General features: G+C 40.4%; 1 protein-coding gene across 1 annotated transcript in view; it reads left to right on the top strand.

Annotated features, from left to right (window-relative positions):
- Nucleotides 1-17313, top strand: part of snx29 (sorting nexin 29) — a 128990-nt gene that overhangs the window by 75749 nt on the left and 35928 nt on the right. The window contains exons 16-18 of the mRNA XM_044178470.1: nucleotides 5405-5521; nucleotides 7582-7637; nucleotides 8066-8147. Coding sequence (XP_044034405.1) covers nucleotides 5405-5521; nucleotides 7582-7637; nucleotides 8066-8147 — 255 coding nt within the window. The remainder of the gene's footprint in view (nucleotides 1-5404; nucleotides 5522-7581; nucleotides 7638-8065; nucleotides 8148-17313) is intronic.

Raw genomic sequence — 17313 nt, 5'->3', positions numbered from 1 at the left:
AATGTGTATCACATTGCTAACGTGCATGCATAATGTATGCGTTGTTGTGCACAATATACAAACAAAATGGGGGCTCATTCATCAAAACATTGCTCCATAGTAACTACTAGTGATCAAAATTTTTACAGGGTACCTTTAAACCTTCCATACATGCATTCAAGTTCCTTACATTAATGGGTTACAGTTACGCGCTTTAACTTGAGAAGTTTCCATGCTAAGCCCATGACAAGGACATTGTACTTAAAGTGTTTGATTGTTACTAGCTGCATAAGATGATACTGTAATTTACTTTTTCCAGTTACTAAGATAGGAAATACACCTGACTTCTTCTCGTGGGACTGCAAAAAGAACAGTTGCTGATTTTTGCCTGTCCCAGCTGTCCAGGTGGGACATTTCAACACATTCTGGTCACTTTTGGTCTTTGATTGTAGGATGGCCTTGGGAGTGCCCTGCCTGAGCCACACATCCATGCCTTCAAGGCTCCAGATAGGCTGTAGCCTTAAGCAGGCAACAACAGCCTGTCAGACTTCTACTTTGCTGACTTTTTGAGCTGTCAGGTTTATTGTGATGTTTTTATGGTTTCACACTGAAAGCTTTTCAACTTGAAACTGCACTGGCTTAAAGGAAATTGTAAGCCAGTCCATCACCTTCAAGACTAACAAGTTCCTGGTTGTGAGTGTCGGGAGGAAAAGACTTAGTGAAAGTAGACACACATGCTGTATTCTCACGATTGCACATGCTCACACACACTAAAATGCACTAGTCTGTACTACTGTCAGAATAAATATCTCCCTAGTTTGTTCATTAATTGTAGTTTGTATGCCATGTTCTTTGGATCCAATTTATGCCATTGTCATGTTGTCTTTTTGTATTTTGTATCTATATTGTTTAAATCATGTGGGCAGTTAACTAAACCTAACTCGTTCTTTTGAAGTCTCCATAATCACCTTGTGCTGTACTGATTTCTTTTTTTCTCATATATTTTGTAATGTGAATGATATTTCTGCAGCCACTAATTAGCCCTTGTCCTGCAGATAGCTATTGGCTGATGCAAATCTAGCTTTTTGGGTGGCCTCGGCTAGAGAAAGGCCAGCTAGAGAGTGGGATAATGCAACTGAGTAATGTCCATTACATGTAAGGTCCAGGCATGTGTCAATGAACACTGAAACTTGGTTGTGCATCTTAATGACCCTGCGTTAATAACAGCAAAGAAGATGAACTTGCCTGTTTAAACAAATTGGCAACGCTAGCATGGAGGCAACACAACCACTGCTCAATATAGACAACCATTTTTTTGTAAAATTATCATGCACAGAAATACACATTCACACAAGCCAACACATGGGCATACACATACTATACTGTACATGCAGACACACACACACACACATGCACGGCCGGAGAATGACTAACTGATTAGCTCCCTCTCACTGAAAATTAATTGGGTTTCTTCACGCTTAAAATTAATTCCCTCTTTTATAATGTCCTATTTAAGAGTTGGGGCGGCTAAATAAATAGAGGTGATGAATGGCTGGCGTGTCGAGGACAGTCAGAGTGTTTTAGGGTGCAACCATGGGTGTGCACTTCCTGTTCCCTGACTTGAAAATGACAGGAGGACTTGACTTAAAAATGTGTGTTTGGGTGTCCTTAGTTTTTTAAACAAACAAGGGTTCTTTCATGATACAAACAGAAACATTAAGATGTCAGTTTTGGGGGTTTTCATTTTTGAGCTGGAGTCGGTTATGTTTTATGTTCTAAGATTACCATCAACGGTGTTTTATTGCTTTGCGGTCCTATCTGATCCTGAGATTTCTGAAGTCTCAGTTGTTTAGGGACATGTAGATATTGACTGAACACGTTGATACATTTTTTTATTAAGTTAAAATAAAATGTGGCAAGGCAGGGGATCAACTGAGCCCAAATGGTTTGATGCAATTTGATTCCCATGGTCCCAGTTTAGAAGTACCTATATTTGTGATGTGTAGTCCTCAAAGTGAAATTTAATTTTCCAGTATTTCTCACCTTTAAGTAAAAAAAAAAAGATACTTTAAGATAAAATGATTGTTGCTGAAATCAGCTCCAAACCTCCCAGACTTGTTGCAACCTCTTTACTTCATACTATGGATGAATTACTGTCTATAGAGCTCAAGTTGTATTTGACAGTGGAGAGATTTAATAGCCTGCCTGAGGATGCACACATTGTTATTCACTTCATAACTTCTGAGCTGCTGTTAAACAGTAATAATGAGAAACAAAGACCGACAGACATGCAAATCAAAGCAGGGTTTCCTCTGTAAAACTTTCTTTTATTATAGCAGCTGTTGTGTTGATGAGAGGAATTGATTGATTGCAGGAGACTAGTGTTAGTAGTGTTATTATATAACAATAAACATTTTATTGTTATTTGTGGTATGATTAGTTTGTGAGAGCGGTTGTGCACTATAGTCGCTTGATGCGTCACATTGGGTGAAGCCTTTATAATGTTACTCAGATTCTGCCTATTGAACACCCAATTAATTGTAATTATGTCTTTTGTCCAGTGTATTTAACATTCTCTCTCAGTCCTCTCAGGCTGTTTGGTTTCTGTTAATATAAATCTAACAGATTGATTTATGCAGTTAACGACTTCGCCTGTCTAAAGCCTCTGTTGCAGTGCATCTTATACGTTTGATTAAAAAGACATTAAGCATGTAGCGACTAGTAATTGAAGCAGTGCTATCTGAAGAGACCACACAAACAACATTTTAACATCTCCACCTAAGTTAGCGATGGCGTGTGAAAAACGTCATATCTTAATACGGTGTAGTCCCTCATTCGTCCAGGAGTGTTCCATCGTAGAAAAGGTTTCAGTCGTAGTCATCTGACTTTTCAGAATCAAGACGTTTCGGCTCCCATCCGGAAGTCATTCTCAATTGTGAATTCTCAGAACATTTTCACAATTGAGAATGACTTCCGGATGGGAGCCGAAACGTCTTGATTCTGAAAACAGTGTCCAGAGTGTGATCTGTGCTCCTGTGGCCTTGCTTTGTGGTGATGAAAACTGCATTCGAGAGTGAAGACTAAATATGATTACTCTTTTGCCATCAGGGCCCCTGTTATACTGAATACCTTGCCTCAGGAGCTAGGGCTAAGTGAATTCAGTATCATCCTTTAGAACACTCATGCGTAGACGAATTTTTATGTAGCACATTTGATTTGGGCCACCTTTAAACTCCTATTTTTTGTAAGTTTTTATTTATGTATCATTATTACGTTGCATTGTCTCTTAATCACACATATTTTTAAAAATTTTTACTCTTTGGCCCAATGGAGGGCATTCATATTTGAGTTTGCAGAAGGAGACATGCTTGTAACTATTTGGCCCAGAGGCAGCCTGCTCCAGAGGTGGGGACAACACATGTACTGTAGCCTTGCTTTCTGTATATTTGAAATAGGGTTACCATGGCAACTGAAGGCTTGAAACGACTTCAATACTACTGAATTCAGTAAATTTTATAAAATTTTGAAATATTCATTAAATGTGTTCTACTGAAATTCCACAGTAGCATCACCTCTAAGTGGCATCAGTGTTTGACAGGGTCATACTGTAGATTGCAAGTTAAGGGAAGAAGGCTTGATAGACAGAGCTGCAGACTGGCTCCTGGCAGTGACTGCAGTCCACCTTAAAGGATAAGTTCGCATTTTTTTAAGTCTGTCTTATTAAACCGCTTTAAAACAGGCTTTGGTTGCTGTAATTCTTCCTCCTGTCAATAGTAGCTGTGAAGAGATCTCCTCCTATTGTGGTTCCAGTGTAAGAGGGGGCAAAATCCACTATAGCGAAAAGAGTATCTTTCAAAGTTCTAGTATTTTTCCTGCGAAAATTCCATCTTTGTGTTAATATTCCTCCACTGTAGCTCAAGGAAGCACTGTCCGGTGAATCTCTCCCATTAGAATCGCATTAGGAAGGAATTATTTCGATGACCAAAAACTGTTTGAATGTACAGGCGGGCATGTGAGTGTTGTTTTAAAGAAATAGTTTGAAATTCTGGGAAATCGGCTTAATCACTTTTTTGACGAGAAATAGATGAGAAGATCGATACCACTTTCATGTCTGTCTACAGCCAGCAGCCGGTAAAGCTTAGCTTAGCATAAACTAAAACAGAGGGAAACAGCTGGCGCGGAGGTAACAAAATCCACCTTCCAGCACCTCTAAAACACGTTCTATCGTTTGTTTAATGCATAAAAATAACTAAGTGTAAAAACAACAGCTTGTGGTTTTTCGGGGGGATATATGTGGGACTATTTCTTGGCCAGGAGCAGTCACTTTCTGAAGTGCTGTTTGCCTGGCAACCTCACAGTGATGGTAAGTTATTAAGATAGACTTGAAAAAATGTGAACCTGTCCTTTAACTAGGTGAATAAGCTGTAGCCAGGAGTAAAATGGCCAGGTCTCCCTTGCAAAAGAGGTCTCCAACCTCAATGGAACTCACCTGGTTAAATAAGAAATTGTTGTCCTCCCTATACATACTTTTTATGTTAAGTTCCTGCTGCTTTCAATGTAGCCTTTATTAAATAAACCATCCTGCTTATTCACAAAACTATTTTGTGAAGTATTCAGTGTTTCAAGTGTGATAAATCAAGTTTATAATGATCATCATCACTGTTGTTATTATTACATAAGAAGCCTCTCCTTCTCTATGGCAGTGTGTGGGCTCTTAAATGGGATGTGAATAAGTTAATGTATGAAGGTCGGTGTTGGAGCAACAGTGGCGCAGCGGCCCGGCTCACCTGTCAGCCGGCGACGGCGCTCTGCCGAAGCGGCTGTGACAGCAGGTGTCCTCCATACAGCACAGTGTGTGTCACAGCTGTCAGTCTCCTGACAGAGACCTGTCCACACTGTCCAGCCTGGTTAGGCAGACAGGCCGGGGAACACACACAGAATTGCGTGGCCATATTTGCATGAGCACACACATACAAACAGTTGTGAATAACACCACTTCAAGGTTAGTTAGAGCTGATGACAATTGATTAGCAGTCTTGTAGGAGTCCGACTGTTTAGGATATGAACTGGTTTCACCCACTCACTCTTTCTCTATCTGTTCTCTCTATGTCTCTCACCCCTCTCTCCCTCCATCCCTCCATCCCTCCCATCTCTGTCGGGGTTTGACTGTTTCCCAGAATCTGTCCTGTTGTCGACATTCATTACGTCTCACCTGGAGTGCTTCTGCCTTTTGTGTGTTAAATTGAAACGGAGAATTGTATTTTTTGAATGTTCTCACGCTATACATAATGTGTTTACATGATTTTCTATTGTCCATTTTTTTTTTGGACATAATTGTGTATTATATAACAGAGTTCTACAGCATGATTTAATTTAAGTGCCTTTTTGTGTGTTTTGTTCCTCTGTCTGTGTGTGTGCGCTGCAGGTAGCCGAGATGCACGGTGAGTTGATAGAGTTTAATGAGCGTCTGTACCGTTCCCTCATGGCCAAAGACCACCTCATAGTCCAGATGAGACAGGAACTCATTGACCTGAGAGGACCGGTGAGTGACTGGAGACACACACACACACTAAAACATGCGAACACAATGATGTCCCCACTCATCTGATTTCTCTGCAGGTTTTCTCTTTTTTTCCTCCTGCCTCCCCTCTCTGTCACCCTGCCGTTTTCTCTACTCTCCTCCTAGTGTTTTTTTTTGATTTTTCATCTCCTCTTGTTTGTTTTTGCAGTGGTCCTCTGCTCATTTTTCTCTACGGTCAATTGCTGCCAATAACGGTTAACTGCATTTTACTTGAATTTGTCATCTGTGAGATTCCTCTGTTTTCATTTTTTACATTTGGCGCTTTCCCAGAGATAATCTGTCAGTCAAACAGTGTGTGCTCACATCTTTCTACTTTTCTGTTTGATTTTCTGTAGGTGGTGCTCTTTTGGTGTCCGTTCAACCACGGTGGCTATCACTGCTAATGCTAACTATCATTTTCTTCTGTTGAAGGGTAGTTCAGACAAACTATTTTTTCTCAGCACTTTCAAAGTTGTCCTCTACAATAACAACACACACACGCAGAATGCCAACATCTGGTCATGCTCAGGAGAGCTCGAAGCAGTTTGGACACACACACACACTGCCCACAGTGTGAGTTGATACAGCGGCAGTGATGGGAGCCCCAGGCTGAAGATAGGACCTCTTATCCCCTAACTTCAGCCCTGCTCTGCTGGACCACTCACTCTGTGTGTGTGTGTGTGTGTGTGTGTGTGTGTGTGTGTGTGTGTGTGTGTGTCCATCTCTGGCTCCTGATTGCTGCATGCATCCAGCTCCCAAGAGCTACTGCAGTTGACCAAACCTGGGCCACTTTCTCTCTGCTTCTGTTCCTCACTGCCTTTCTGTCCTTCTCTCACTCCTCCTTTCTTTCATGGTGTGTGTGTGTGTGTGTGTGTGTGTGTGTGTGTGTGTGTGTGTGTGTGTGTGTGTGTGTGCGCGCGTGTGTGTGTGTGTGCGTGTGTGTGTGTGCGCGTGTGTGTCTCTTGGAGGGTTTGATCAAAGCCTGGAGGCTGGGGACCCCACTGAAGGGGGCTATGTTCAAGCCCAGGTTTAGTCTCTGTGGGAGAGAGACGGAGGGAAGATGGACACACACACACACACACACCAACATAACTCGCACACACAATTGCATAGAGGGTGTCAGATTAGGATAACCACTGCTAACTGAGGATACTCATCAACAATAACAGCATCACACACAACGCGTATGTGCACGAATAGGTATTCCAGATGTCTGACGTACCCAACAGCCCTGTCAGATGAACTCAAGTACCCCTCGATCGACACCACCAGTCATGTTCCAAATGTGTTCTTTTCAATTGATTTTAAAGTGGAGGTTATTTATACTACAAAAGTGGATATTGTTACAATTTTCAACTGTCATTCTTTAGGTTGGTTTGGTCAAATTTGCATTTGAACTTCTATCACTGGACATTTTAACCATTTTCCCTTTACTTATAGCTTTTCAAAAAAAAAATTCATTACTTTTAGTTTACTTTTTCAACTGTTTATATAGTACTTTTGGTTTACTATTTGAATTGTTAGATATAGTAACAATTTCAACCATTTATTACTTTTAGCTAACTATTTAAATTGTTTATCCAGTACATTTAGCTACTGATTATAAATTACTTGTAGCTAACCATTTAAACCATTAAATCAGTACTTTTAGCTAACTATTTCAACTATTTAATTTTATCTAAATATTTGAACTTGGTTTTATGTATTCTCATTCACAGCATATGGTGTTCACTTCAGGTGTTACTGACTCAGGTCAGAGGGAGGTGTGTGCTGTGCAGGCCTCTTGTTGCTTGTAGCTTATCGGTAGCTTGTAATCTTATCTGGCTATTTATTTTGCTCCATAGCACAAACATTTTTTTTATTATTTCAAATTAGTTGATCTACTCCACAATGTTTCCACGTACCCCCTGGCAACCGCAGAATCACTTGCATATCTGTGTTTGTGTGTGTATGGGCCATATTTGTGTATGAGTTTGTACTGTATATGTAATGAATGTCTTTCTTTTGCATATTTCTTACTCAGTATCAATCTTTTTTTCCAGGTTCCAGGCGATTTAAGCCAGACGTCAGATGACCCCAGCCTGTCAGATTTTGAGACGTAAGAATATTTCTTTTTTACTTTTCCTCTATTTACTCTGTCAGAGTGAGAGGCAAAGAGGCTCACTCCTTCAACCTTCCTTCTTTTTTATATTAATTCACTCTTACCTCTGGAGTTTGTCTTTTTTTGTATCTTGCAGGAGCTACATCTCATCCATGTAAAATATCTGTTCTCCCTGTATAATTGTTTCAAAATTATTTTTTCTAAAGTTAACCTGTGAGCAAAACATTCATTCATTCGTTCCACTCTTAGATCATGACCAAATTAGATTTCGAGGTGTTTTATCAGAGTGAGCTGTAATTTGCTGTAGCTGTCCAAGCATAGTGCTGACACACTGTTGATGTTGCTGCTGTCGGTAATAATGATAATGATGATGGTGATGATAATGACGACGGCAGTGAGGACGGTTTGTTGTTTGTGTCACTCAGGGCTCATCGCGCTCTCATCAACGTGTGGATCCCCTCTGTGTTCCTGCAGGGCAGAGCTGCCAACGCCTACCACGTCTATCAGGTACATTGAGCAACTTAAATGTCTGTCTGTCTGAGCTGAGGCAAAACTAGCAAGTACAGTCATCACTTAAGGACATATTGCTTCGCTGACATATGGCCATACTTGCTGTTGGTATATGTGGGAAACCCTACCCAGAGGACAGTGAAGCTGATGAAAACAAAGACTGTAGTAGAGAGAGGTTTTGTGATCAATTTGTTTAAGTTAAACCAAACAAAGAAGAAGATGGATTGGGTTACAAGTTAATTAAGCCAAGGAGTGAGGGAACAAATGAGCAAGCTCTGAAATAATTATACATTGAACCAAGTTTGCATTAGTACCTCATCATCAGTGTTCATTAGCGTTGGTGCACTCAGGGTTTTCTTGTTCCCACTCAGCTCTGCTCAAGTGGTCAAACACACTTTGCTGCTCTGTCTTTTTTTTTCTTCAATAGGCCGAGACAAACCTGTTTTTAGCTATGGTAGCAGTGTGGTTCAAGGGATGGCAATGTTCATATGCTGGTATGTCAATCACTCCACCACTGTGGTCCAGACTGAAATATCTCAACAACTATTTGAAGGATTGCTAGAAGTTTGGTACAGGTACTAGTAAATGTTTGTTTTAGGATTGATTTTAAGATTGTGTTGATTACTTTTAAGGCTCTTCATGGCCTGGCTCCACATTATATTTTAGACCTTTTAATCCGTTATGAACATTCACGTAGTTTTAGATCTTCAGACAGGGGTCTTCTGTCTCTTCCTGAGTCCAGTCTGAAAACAAAGGGTGACAGGGCTTTTGCTATCAGGGCCCCGAGGCTCTGGAACAACTTACCCGAAGAAATTGGGTTGTCTGAGTCAGTGTCAGCAAGTCTCTTATTTTATCGGAAAGCATATCCTGATCTTACCTGAGCTGTCTGTTTATTTTATTGGTTTTTATGTATTTTATCATTCACTGTGGTATTTTATTTCTCTCTCTCTGTGAAGCACTTTGTACTTTGTTTTGATAAGTGCTCTATAAATAAAGTTTATTATTATTATTATTATTATTATTATTATTATTATAATAGCACTAACTCCACTTAATTAAAATGGTGGTTTCTGAGCTCTGTGCCAGGCACTTATATAGGTAAGTTGTGTTGGGCACTGAACTCGAGAGCGGCTTAACAAACTGAACTGCTGCTTCTTATTGTATCTGTCAAGTTATCGAGCAAAGTAGACAACAGCGGCTCATTCCCTAGGTGACTGTTTCGCTGTGTCTGTCACATTAACAAGGTGTTACACCTCAGCTCTCTCACCGTAGCTGTCCACCAGTTCCCCCCTGTGAGAGAGAGACACACACACACACACACACACACACACACACACACACACACACACACACACACACACACTTAGACATTCAGTCCCCTGGCTCAGCTTTGTGTGACAGACAGAGACACACACACATACAGACTGTCATGCTGACACATATGGATAAACACACATGTTTATAGTTGTACAGACGCATATATAACGTTCACTGAGTGGAATACACACATACAGACGGATGCAAGAAAACGCACACATTGATGCAAACACACACAGATACACAGAAATGCATACAAGCACAGGTACAGTAGACACACTTCTTCATGCTGTACAGAACCACTAGTCAGGCAGAGTAGCACACACACTTGCGCGCGCACACACACACACACACACACACACACTGTACTGTTATCTGCTCTGTAGCCAGGAGGTGCAGCTGTAACGTTAGTCAGGGGAAACCATATGGGACGGGAAGAGACAGGTGACACATCCTCAGCTCTAACCGATAGTCAGGACTGGCTGGCTACTGAGCTCAGCCCGGCTCAACTTATACATAATAGATGTAAATTCACAACTAGGGTCTCGAGCTGAGAGCTGTCTGACACCTTTTTGTGTGAAATTATTTCCATCCTCCGAACAGAACAGAAGCATGACAATGGCAAATGAGATGCATTGTTTTCATTCCTCTTGTTCCTGTCACTTACATCATCAGACCCGCTAGCACAGATTCTTGGGTCAGTGTTCTTTATTGAAAAGCAGACGCTCTGATGAAAACATCTGGGAATTTCTCAACACATGGAATGTGTGGAAATGAGTTAAAAGTGGCATTTTCGGGCATTGGTGGTTGTAAAAGGCTCATGTGAAATGCAGCTCGCTTTTAAATTGCAGTAGAGTGTTGGGAAAGTGACTTGTTTCCTGCAATTTAGGTATCTTGTTTATGTAGCAGGACATACAGGTGGTTGCATCGTGTAATGGTGCTGTCATAAAAGTACAGTTTTGGGGAATTCCTTACAGAGTGATGTAGCACTAACGCTGTATATTGCCAACTATCCCCAGGTTGTACTTCTCATGTATTATCATTACATTCAAGTAACAGTTAATGAGTTAATGATCAGATTTTCTGAAAAGTAAATAGCCTCTGATCTTTTGTCATTTAACAGCACTTAACAACAAGGTATTGTTGTCCAGAATCCTCAATATTCCACTTGCTGTGTGATAAATAAGATTTTAACACATTTCTTAAATTGTGCCTCTTTTTCCTAATCCAAAGGTGGTAGCCAGAAATTGCATATCTTCTTGCTCACTTTGTACAAAGTGAACCAAAATAAAAATTTTTATTATTAATTATATTGGTATGTATTGTATTATATTGGTATTGATGGTCCATTCCAATATTTTATATTTTATTGGAAAATAGCATTCCTATTTTAATATTTTGTTTTCCAAAAAGGGCAGGGGCATATGTAATTTCTGACTTTGAGAATTATGGAAATACCTTCAGAAGAGCGGCACGTGTTGTTAAATGACTAGAGATCAGTGTTTCAAAGATCATCCAGGTATTCGTTTTTCAGAAAATTGGATGCTCTGTGACCCAAATGTAATGGTAATACACGAGAGGCACAAACTGGGGCTAATCTCCAACAAGAAGGTACAATTTTCCTATCAATCAACAATAAAAGAAAATGATGTCATTGGAGGGTTGATAGATAATGTTATACCTGAGGAAATCCCACACTTTTCAAATGAATGAAATATGATAACAGTTTGTTTAATAGTGTGTGAAGGTATGCAGATATCTGCCATGCTTTGGGCAATAATCAGTGTCCACCTGCAGTTTCACATTCATGGATTGACTCCAGCATCGAACCCAAACGTTTTCCATGTGTTGCACCGATTTAGCCTAATTTCTCCCTCTCGATAACAGTCTGTGAGACTGCTGTCCAGCCCTGGAGCTGGAATAAAGCGCAGCCCATCTGTTGTATTGGATACTTCCCTTCCCAGAACTATATTCGTCTAATGGCTCCCTATGGAAACAGCTTTTGTTCTTAGACAGGCTAATGGATGGCCAAGGTTACTGGAGTCATTGTTGTTAAGGTGAGGTTGTTGCGGTGATTGAACACCGAGCCAACACTCTTAAAGACCGGAGAGTATCGTGAGGAGGAGGCAGGGATCTCTTTATAATACCCTCAAGCGGGTGCATAGACTTTTTTTCTCAGTATTTTTCTCATTCTCACACACACACCCACATACACACACACACACACACACACACATGCATATGCTTGCAAAATTGAACCAATGATGAGAGCAATGAGCCATAGCCGAAGCTAGAGAGGGTTTTGGGAGGCTCGGAGAGTGAATGGGATTTTAGAAGCCAGAGCCTAAGTTATGTCACAGCAACCTTGTGGTTGAAAATAAGCACGCTACGAGCTCTATGCTGCTGCTAAACTCACCCAGAGAGGAAGAAGGACTGATCTAACCACCACCTCTCACACTGTGTCACTAAAATGTCTGCTTCTTGTTTTCTTCTCTTTCCCTCATGTGTCATCTCTCCTTCTCTCTGCCTTTCTTTTTCAGCCTCCTTCTCCGTCTCCCTCCCCCTGCCAGATTGTATGGCATTATGGCAGCGCTAAAACTGCTTGTGCTCTCATTTTCTCTCTTTGCATTTCGTCAGAGCCACTTTTCTCTCCAAGCTTTCTGAAATGACTTCCATCTAAAGCTCAGCAAGGCATGTGGATGGATGATGTGAGACAGAGAGAGATGGAGAGCGAGAGGCTGATGGATTTGCTCCATTATCAGTCAGGTTTTGCTCTTTGTGGCACGCCGTGCTTCTGGGCCTCCATCCCTCCATCCCTCCCTGTGCCTCTTTTCCACTTCTGAACTCATAATGAGAGAATTATACTGGCCGCTGCAAATCAGTGTCTCCCTCCCACACAATACCAACAATAGAGGCTATCATGAGAGGAGGGAAGGAAGAACCGTTTGCACGCCGTCAGCGAACACAAGGAGTCATTTGGTGTGTGCAGGACTGTCTGTGTTTTTATCACCTGTGTATTTTAGGCTGGCATTGTGCTGTGAAAAGAGCATCAGTCAGAAGCTGATGAGGAACTCTTTTTTTCTTTTCCCAAGAAATGAGGTGCTGGCTATTTGTATGTTATCAGCATCTGTAGATGTATGAGTTGTGTGTGCAATAAGGCACAAAACTCACATACATAAAAACATGAGCACTTTGGAAAAAAGAGTTAAGAACTAAAGGAGAGGTATTTGGATCTATGGATAGCAACATCAGTCAGTTCCACTGTGGTCCAGACTGAAATATGTCAGCAACTGTTGGATGGTTTGCCAAGAAATTTGGTGCAGACATTCATGGTGCCCATGAATCCTGAGTATTTTTGTGATCCTCTGACCTTTTATCTAATGCCACCAACAGGTCAGCATTTACACTTTTCCAGTAAAATATCTCATCTATTTGATAAAGTTTTTTTTTTTTTTTTACCTCATCTTCATCATATCTCACAAGTGTGACAGTGGTGAAGCCTGTGAGCTTTAAGTTCTGGGATTGTCACTGAAGTTCAGCTCATGGTCATATACAACACAACATAAAAGTGTTTTAACTCTGAATGAAGCTATTTGGTTCAGGGTATTTTACATTTTTCTTGTCAGACACTCTGGGGTAGTCCTGCTGAGAAACTCACTGCTGTGCTGCTGTCTGATGGGAGCTTTCAGGTCGTTGATTACTAGGTGTCATACCTGTGGTGCTGCAGCAGCAGGAGGGATATACTCTTTGTACGGCAGCTGACACCATCGAGCTCTGATAAAGTTTTGTTTGCTAACAAAGAAGAGACAAATATAATTGTGATTACTTGTTGACTTATCTGTAAATGTATAGTCTGATTGGGGTTCTGAATAATTTCACAAGTTGCATGTAGTGTGAACTCCTGATAAATGCTGTTTCCTCTGCCGAATTAGGGCATCACAGAGAAACATCTTCACACCTCGGTTTACACCAGAAGAGGGGAAAAGCTGGCATTTAAGGAGCTTTAAAAGGCCTGATTATCAACTACTTAACCCCTCCAAGCACACATACATACACACTGCTAACATGCCAGTGATGTTAGGGCAGCATGAAGTGGAAAAGTTACCTTCCACAACTTTTAATAACTTGTAAAACACCCAAATCAACATAGAATCACAGATAAGCCACATTAATCTTTTTTAATGTTTCAGCTGGCAGTGGAGCTAAATGTTATTTAAGAGTTTTGGCCCAACATACTCACTGTGTTCACTGCCCCTTTCATGTATTTAGCCCCTCATCATCATCCATCTCGCTACCTCTCTCCCTCTCCTACTTTACTCTCCTTTCCTTTATTATCTGTCTCTTGTTCTTTTTTTATCAATCAGTCTTTTCTTTCCTTTCTTACCCCCCCCCCGCGCCCTCTCTCGGGTTGGGAGGGCGGTGTTGCTCCTGATGATAAGTTCATGGGCAAAATGGGTGGGACCCTCCCACTTCCACAGCAGTTTGACAACAACAATGAATCACAAATTTATCTTTACACCACTTCCCAGATGAGACAAAGACAAACACTTGTTTTTTTTACTTTCTTTTATCCACAAAGGAGAAAATGAGGGACTGTTTACTGCAAAATCCTATTTTGTTCAAATCTACATTTACTTGTGCATCCATCCATGCATGCACACACAAACGCAAACACCATCTAAGTACCAAGCACCAATGGAATGCAGTGTGAATAAAGAGTATGTACATTACGGTATATACAAATAACCGCGTGCCGATGTTGAGAACTAGCACCTCCACAATATACAGAACATACATAATGTATACATTTAATAGATATATGTGCATATATTCCAAATGAGTAATTCTCTTTGATCAGCAAAAAGCTGAGCCTGTAATTTCCACACAAAGTCAGGGGCTCACTGCAAACTTCTCGCTGTTTTAATTATGCTAATGAGACTGGATAATGTCTACTATAACTTTTCCTCTCTCTGTCCTTTACTCTTTTGTTGTATTTCTATAGAACTGCACTAGATTTAGATACTCGATACTTCAGGTAAAAAGCCTACGTACACACGTGTCCGCTGCATTTTTAAAAATTTCCTTTGTATTATCTTTTCTGCATATGCTTGTCTTCATGCATAGTACAGCACCTTTAACTGTAGCTGTTTGTGTATTCTGAGAGAAAGGGAATGATAGAGGGTCCCAATTAATAGCAGTTACATAAACCATCTTTTGCTTCCCTGTGCCTCCCAAAGCCTTTAATATGCACCATATGAAACCACATAAATCAGCCACTCAATGAATAATTGAGACGCCCTCGCTGACACTCTTTCAGATGTGTGCACCGCTGCCTGCAATGGTCTGCCATCCCCCAGAGAAACGCTGTGGGAAATGTGTTAGCACCTTTAATTTCTATATTAGCCATTGGGTATAGCTGAGTTAGCCTGGGAGACTTGTTGCTGTCGAGGCGGTAAGCTTTACATCCAGACCTGCTCAGTGTGAGACGCTCTGATTAGCCAGAGGCTTAGACTGCATGGTGATGGGCTGCTTTAGCTATGCAGATGAGATAATACATCCATGTGTATTAATGTGAACTTTAAGTGTGTGCATGTAGCTGTGTGCGCATGCTGGTGTTGCATTCAAAGACAGATGGATGTTCTGCTTTTTAATGCCGATGATCTTGTGTGCATTTTTTTGCGCGCGCGCGCGTGTTGTCATGCTCGTAAAGGAATCTTGAGTGTGTGTGGACGTGCATGCGAGTGATTATGGTTATGATAATGGCTGGTTGGTGACAGAGGGAGATAACTATTATGATGATGATGGTAATGATGAATGTTTTACAATGATGATGATGATAATTATAATCGTTGTCTTGGTCTTATTTCCATCAGTCATAGATTAAACACCCTCGGGAAGGCACAGAGACTGCTTTCACTGCTGCACACTACAGCACGGGCACCACATCAACTTCAGCATCAGCGTAATTTACATCACATTTCCATTTTAGGCACTTAAGTCAGTGCTCTTATCCAGCGCGATTCACAATGGGGAGGTTGTGGTTCACTGTCTTGTTCAACAGCAGTTAAACAAGATGCATAGCTGTTGGTGGACATGTGTTGGCAATGGCAGGGCGCGAAACTGTGATCTTTTGGCTAGAAGGGGACACAATAAGAGCAAAACCTGTACAGTGTAATGCAAAACAATACAATAAACCTTCAATAAACACTACCTCTTTAATAGAGCCTAAATGATAATTTTTGAGGCCTTTATCGATATTGATATTTGATAATAATAAAAATCTGATAACAACATGGTGTACCACTGTGAGCTGGAATAGGCTTCAGCCCCCCGCAACCCTGCACATGATAAGCGGGTGTAGATAAAGGATGGATGGATGGATGATACTTTGGCCGTGTCTCATCCCAAGCATGAAATAAAAGTTAAAAGTGCCCCTCCGCTCAAAAATGTTTAATTCCCCTAAAATGTCAGACCTTGACTTTACTGACTTGTATCTGTGCAAAGTTAGTCACTAGACAGGTGTTTTCACTTTCAAGGGGGAGATGTCTGTACACTCCTAAAATCTGAGATTCAAACGTACTCCGGGCGAGCTAGATTTGGGACGTCAGAAATTCAAAAGCCAAACGCAATGCCACCGGCAAAGAAACCTGAAACCTCCAGTGCAGAGTGGACTTGTCAGTACAGAGAGCGAGAGTTTGCACTAAGTTAGCGTAGCGAAAGTTTTGACAGCAAACATGCTAGAGTGTGCAGTTTTTGGATGTAAACCGGACCCTGGAGCTTCCTTCCACTATCTACTAACGTTACGTAATAACAAAGTGAACACACTGTAACAGAATTTCTTAGTGAGGGAGAAAGTAGATGTGCTTCCAGCCCCTTTTCAGAGTTTTGCTTTACTTTTTATGTGGAATAACCATGTTAAACAAAATATTAATCATAGCAGAGTATTTTTACATACTTTAAAACGTGTCTGGAGGGGAACTTTAATCAAACCATATAAACTAGTCATTCTCAATTTTTCCAGCCATTGTAGGCTTCAAAGTCCTCTTTTAAGGCATTGACTGGATCTTTTTCAACAAATGGAAATTTCTTTTTATAACAACACACAAACTTATCTTATAACAAGAAACGTTAGTTTTAATGTAATGTAAAACAATCTTTTGTGACATAAGATACATTTATATGTTATAATAAAGAAAGTTTCTTGTTAAAAATAGTTTGGTATATAGTAATAAAGAGAAAGACGTGTCATTATAACGTGAAAAATATCTTGTTATAACGTGAAATGGGACGAGAAAAGTTTCTCGTTATATTGTTAGAACTGAGAAAATGAAATGTCAATTTAAATAGTTTGAAATAATAACGTTTAGTTAAAAGAAAAGGAAATTATGTTAAACTTAAATCAAAGTAAAAATGCTGAAAATAAAACATTTTTTTCTGCAAAGTTTCTTTTTGCACATCTGCCAATATACACCAATGTATGTAGCTGTGAAACCTTTCCATATACTGGTCTGTTGGGCTCTCCTCTTTTATTGTTGAATTCCCATTGACACTGTGCTGATTTAACTCTATGGTCATTTGTAATACTATAGTTTGTCTTGTGGTGTTGGACTGCATTGCATGGAGATGAAATGTTACATACACCTTACAATGCTCTGCTGTCCGGTACAAAACACCACAAATACGGCCTCTAAAATGACTGTAGAGTGGAAACAACACCTCTCTGACACAGTCAACAATGAAATTCTAACATTATAAGTGTCACAAAGGTATTACAGGACTATGTTATTGGAATCCATGAAATTGTACAGGTGTTGATTTCATTGTGTACACTCACTATTAATAGTGA

Source organism: Siniperca chuatsi, linkage group LG20, assembly GCF_020085105.1.
Source record: "Siniperca chuatsi isolate FFG_IHB_CAS linkage group LG20, ASM2008510v1, whole genome shotgun sequence".
In the NCBI taxonomy this organism is placed as follows: Eukaryota; Metazoa; Chordata; class Actinopteri; order Centrarchiformes; family Sinipercidae; genus Siniperca; species Siniperca chuatsi.
Note: the sequence above shows the minus strand (reverse complement) of the source record. Positions and strands in the feature narration are given on the sequence as shown.